Source organism: Condylura cristata, unplaced genomic scaffold (genome assembly GCF_000260355.1).
Source record: "Condylura cristata isolate star-nosed mole 26May11 unplaced genomic scaffold, ConCri1.0 scaffold00003, whole genome shotgun sequence".
NCBI classification, from domain to species: Eukaryota; Metazoa; Chordata; class Mammalia; order Eulipotyphla; family Talpidae; genus Condylura; species Condylura cristata.
The window spans coordinates 48937143-48942893 of record NW_004567104.1 but is presented as its reverse complement, the minus strand read 5'-3'; the positions used below and the strand labels follow the sequence as shown (position 1 = coordinate 48942893).

The following is a 5751-nucleotide window of genomic DNA, read 5'->3' as shown; positions in this document are numbered from 1 at the left end:
CATGTGGTCACCTCCGGGGCAGGCGGGAATCAAACTCATGCCGAAGTGGCTTTAGTTTCTCAGTGCTGCGCTTTAACCCGCTGAGCCACCAGGGAGGGCCTAGAGGAAACTTTTTAACATTTTTATAAGTTAGCAAAAATAACAACATATAAAGCTGATTACCTTGAAACTTAGAACAGATTCTAAATATTAGTATGAGTCCAAAACACTTCGGATGCTTGTAAATGGTAAGGTCCTACCCCAGTCCTAGTGACTCCATTTCAGCATACTTGAGAGAGTTCATAGAGCTACATAGTTTTTAGAGAGTGCTTCAGTGACTCTAATGCCATCTGGCATCCACTCCTTTAAAACGATGATGTTTAATGCCCAAGGAAAGGCACAAGTGGTGTAACAACTATTTGTTGGAGAGAATGGAGAGAGAGCAATAGGGGAACAGCAGGGAATACAGCAGGCAGCATGATTTTCTCAACATATTAATTCTGAAAAAAATAAAAATTCACTAGGTCAGATGCCAAAAACAACTAGCCACATGAAATACGGTAGTAATTTATAAGCAATATTATAAAAGTTCTTAGAAAATACAAAGGTGGAAGCTATTGATTCTGCCAGGTATAGGGAAGTAAACCTGAGTGTCTTTTTTTTTTTTTCCCTGGGAAGGTGCCGAGAATATGCTGTATTTTAGTGACTAATATCTACAATCTACCCTTTTTTTTTTTTTTGCCATTACCCTGATTATACTTATTTTTCATGTGATTGCAGTGCTGTTGTTGAGTTTTGATCTATCTATTGGCGGTTATTATTAGTAGGTTCATGCCGCAAAGATCATTTAAAGTCCCAAAAATGACCCTTGTCCTGAGTTTAGAATTATGACGTCCCCTGGTTTTTTAATAGCCTGTACAAGTCCAAATATAGGTACATATTTATATATATACTTTATATATATACTTTCTTTTTAATTGTACATAGATACATATAAATGATTGATAATTTAATACACACATGAACACATGCATATATATAGCTTTTAAGTATTTATGTTAATCCCAACAATTATATTCAAGTCAATTTGTCTTCCTTTAAACTACTTGACAAAAGGAATTACTTCATTAAACATTTAAGATTTACCCAGTGGAAAGATTTCTAGCCCAGAAACTTGAAAGGGTTAATTAGTTTGTCTTGTCTGCCCCCTATTCTTAGTGTAGGATAAGTTCCCCATGAAAAGCATAAAGCTGCCAGGATTGGCATAAATCAAGTGCCCCTCACTCTTCCATGATGTGGACTCACATGCCTGGGAACATGTGACACTAATCCACATCAGGAAACAGAGAGGAAGGAGTACTGAGGCAGGATCATTCTTTCTAACATATTAAATATCAAAAAAAAAAATCACCAGACAGGACTTCAAATATTTTGCCATTACATTTTCATCTACAGGCATATATTCTTCTAGCAATAGTAATATCAACCCGAGAATAATGTGGGAGATTAAGTGAGAAGAGAAGAGTGTCAGAGAGCCTTTCAGCCAGTAAAGAACTTGAATAAATAGAATTAGTTTCAGATTCTGTTATATTTTATTATGGTCTTCTTAATGTGAAAAGAAAGTATGGCAGAAATATATGAAAAATCCTTTTCATTTTAGCCTTTTTCTTAAGAGTTTTGATTGAATGAAAAATCTCCCTTTCATAGTGCCCATACTATGCTTTAATTATGCTATTATATCATTAAACTTAATATTTGCTATAATCATGCTATTAAATATTAAATTTAATATTTGTATATTTCTTGGTAACTCCAACAGTAAAGTTCATTGATGTGTGGCGGTACTAGTGACAAGCCATAGTTGAAAAGCTAGCAACTCATTCTAGAAAAGTGAAGTATGAAAAAGAGAAGATCAAAGGGAAGGTTGACTCTGATAAAGAATTGTTATTTGAGAATTAACAGAGGAAAACTAATCAAAGATGTTAACTTTAATATAAGTGAATTTCACTGTTTGAATTACAATTGCAGACAGACAAGAGGGTGAAATAGCAACTTGTGATGTTTAAACCTGTGTTTGTAAGTTAACATAAATAACGGCAATGCCTGTAGTTAAGCCTCCTTGAATTCACCCTCACTAATTATATGGGATTATAGAAACAAGAGTTTTCTTAATCAAAAAACAAACAAGCAAAACTAACAGTGCCAAAGCAACTACCCAAGTGCAAGGTGCCGTGCTAGCTGTAGTGAAATTTTTTGTTAATGAATACTAACGAAAGCACAAGACATGGTTCCAGACTTTAGGGACTTATAAAGCTTATTGAATGAGACAGGATAGATTATATATGAGCTGAAAGAGCTGGATAGGAAGCAGGAACAATTTCACATCCTGAGTGGATTGTGTTTGCCACAGGTGTGGACTGATACGATTTGAGAAGGTTTCAATCACTGTTTAACAATGGAATACTAATTTTCTTTACATTTCATCAATGATATATATTAAAAACAGTGTCTTCATAGTGATCACCTTAAACTTCTAAAAGTAAAATGGTATCCTATTTGTGAAATAGAAGACTAGAACTAAAGAATTCCTACTGTCAGAAAAACAAAGAATGTCGTTCAAATAGGTGAGGGAAAAAGATATGTTCTTTTCTACTTTTGCAATTTGCAAAAAACAAAAATTGCAAGCTCTGAAGATGTCAGAATGTCTTTCAGTTTCCTGGACATACAGAGCTAAGTAAACCACAAAACACCCAGCTCTATGATGGAGGGCGGTGTTGATGTACCCTTTTAGAGGATTGGTAGAATCTGTATTTTCAAGTATTTGTTTGATGCCTTTTCCAAATTCTTTAGAATGGGTGGGGAAAGCATGAACTGCATAAAAGCAGCTGCCTTAAGATTTCTAAAATTCATGCAAAAGCTTCATAGATAAATCAGCTTATCAGATTTGGCACCTGCTCTTTAGTGATGGACCCAGAAGCAACCACATCTTATTTGGATTATGCCTATGCTGCCAGCCCAAATCCTGACGTTAAGGAGAACATCCTCTGTGTTTCTTATAAATCTCTCCTCTTCCCCATCTTTTACGCAACCGTGTTCCTGATCGGAGTGTTGGGGAACTTGGTCCTCATGACAGCATTGCATATCAAACGGAGAGACAGAAGACTGATCGACATCTTTATCATTAACCTGGCCATCTCTGACTTCATTTTCCTCATCACTTTGCCTCTCTGGGTGGATAAAGAAGCATCTTGTGGCCAGTGGAGGACAGGCTCCGTCCTATGCAAAGGCAGCTCCTACATGATCTCAGTCAACATGCACTGCACTGTCTTCTTGCTCACCTGCATGAGTGTTGACCGCTACTTAGCCATCATGTGTCCAGTTTTATCGAGGAAATTCAGAAAGAGAGAGTGTGCGTATGGACTCTGCGCCAGCATCTGGTTTCTCTCCTGCCTGCTAGGATTGCCTACTCTTCTGTCCCGGGAGCTCATCTTCATTAATGATAAGCCATACTGTGCAGAAAAGAAGGCCACATCAACTAAACTGACCTGGGCCCTCATGGCCTTAATTGTCACCTTTTTTGTCCCTTTAGTGGGCATCGTCACCTGCTACTGTTGCATCACAAGGAAGCTGTGCACCCATTACCAGCAGCCAGGAAAACATAACAAAAAACTGAGAAAATCCATACAGGTCATCTTTATTGTTGTGGCTGCCTTTGTCATCTCCTGGCTGCCCTTCAATACTTTCAAGCTGCTGGCCATTGTCTCTGGGTTGCAGCAAGAGCTCTCCTTGTCTTCAGCTGTTCTCCAGCTGGGCATGGAGGTGAGTGGGCCATTCGCATTTGCCAACAGCTGTGTCAACCCTGTCATTTACTATATCTTTGACAACTACATCCGCAGGGCCATTGTGCACTGCTTGTGCCCTTTCCTAAAGCAATCGGACTTTGGGAGCAGCACCGAGACATCAGATAATCACCTCACTAAGGTATTCTTCAACTTTGTTTATTTAGAAGATTTAGTCAGAAGGAGAAAGAGGTCTGTGTCTAAAAGGCATGCTGATGTTTCTGCTGGTGTATTGGAGACTTAATTTGAGTCAGTAACAAGGGGGAAAAAAAGTATTACTAAAAGTATTCCTGTTTCATAAATATGAGGGGGGGGTTATTTTGTAAACAGGTGACTAAAAAGTCCCTGTGTCTCTGGATATAATTAGGGTGTGTGATTTCTTTTTTTCAGTTGAGGGGACTTATTTGACCCTTGCCAGTCAAGTTCACTAGAAAGAATATAACATTCCTATGTGGCCTTGAGCTCTACAAAAAAGACTCCTGCCTGGACTTATCCCTCTTTTAATTCATGATTGTTAATATACATTCAGCTCTTTTCCTCTCTCAGGCTCTGTAGTACCTTGCACATGCCATCTTTTGTATTAAGCTTCTAATAAGACTACATTTAAGTGATTCACTGCTTGTTAATGAAGGTAGCAAAAAAATATAATGTAGCTGAGTGCTGCAATCAACTGTTCTTGAGTAACAAAGTAAGATTCTGGCCATCTATGGGATTCTTTATCCTCCAGCATTCTTTCTGTGCCATTCATAATTACTTTGAACTGGCAAAAACAAATGGAACTTCATAATTTGGGATTTGATCAGTTGGGTTTCTAAAGTATTTTCACAAGTAAGCATAGGGCAAGGTTTGTAAGATGTCTAGCTCATTTCAATAGTATAGTAACTGGGCCCTCCCTGGTGGTGCAGCAGGTTAGGAGGCAGCACTGCAAGCTAGCACAGTAGCTTCAGTGTGGGATGGATCCCTGGACCCGGAGGTGACACACATGGCACAGCAGATCTCTCCTATCTTGCCTGTATCAAACAGCCTGTTCTGCTCCCTACTCTGTCTCTGGTGAATCCTCTCACTGCCCTGAACTGCTGGCCTGTACCCCAGTTCTGTATGCATAAGTAAATAAATCTTTAAAAAAACAGTATAGTGACAACTTTTCAGTGGGATTTTTACTATGCTCTTTTGTTTTTATCACCTTTACAAATTAGGATATGACTTTGCTTTAATTACATGTTTTTAATTATCCAGTTATCTTGTTATCAAATGAAAATGTTACTAATAACATAATTGGAGTCATCAATTTTACATGTAATTGCTACACCCACATGTAAATTATTAGTTTGCATTTTAATTAAAATGTTAGTGCTATACAATCTCTCTAGCATCATTTGCCTCGTGTATATAATTTTAAGAGTTGATCCAGGAAAACAAGAAGACAATATATTCTGCATTCAACTGAAGTGAGAAATCTATAATAAAGATGTTTTTGGTGCTTTATATACATTTTTCCAAACCCAGAGACCTCCCTAAATTCCTTTACCCAATAAATATTCATTGAGTCAACTTGCACACATATAACAACTTTTCACTTCAAAGTTGAGATGGAAAAACATGTAATTAGTGTCAACCACAGAAGGTTTTGTAGAAGACACTCTATTGTAAACATCTTTTGAAGTTTTAATGTCAATGTGAAATTATTAAACTATGATTTTTCCCCTGGAGTGTTGATTCAAATAAATTACCATTTTACTTCTGAACATTGTTTGAAAATCAGAGGAAACTTAGAAACTTTTCAGAAACAAAGTAATTCAAGTTCAGCCTATGTTGTGTATCTTTTACATTCTTAAAAGAAGCCTTTTAGGCAAATCACTGATAATCTGTTTAAAAGTTAGCAATAAAGTGGCCCTCCCTGGTGGCGCAGCGGGTTAAAGCACAGCACTGAGAA

The 5751-nt window shown here is 37.4% G+C and overlaps 1 protein-coding gene across 1 annotated transcript; it reads left to right on the top strand.

Moving 5' to 3' along the window:
* Positions 1-2943: 2943 nt before the first annotated feature.
* Positions 2944-4062, top strand: GPR15 (G protein-coupled receptor 15). Its single transcript, XM_004675479.1, has one exon. It carries the CDS (start codon positions 2944-2946, stop codon positions 4060-4062), a length of 1119 nt encoding a protein of 372 aa, XP_004675536.1.
* Positions 4063-5751: the final 1689 nt, after the last annotated feature.

Bases quoted from the DNA above. Each gene is read 5' to 3' on its own strand.
- GPR15 (XM_004675479.1), top strand. From the start codon at position 2,944: ATGGACCCAGAAGCAACCACATCTTATTTGGATTATGCCTATGCTGCC.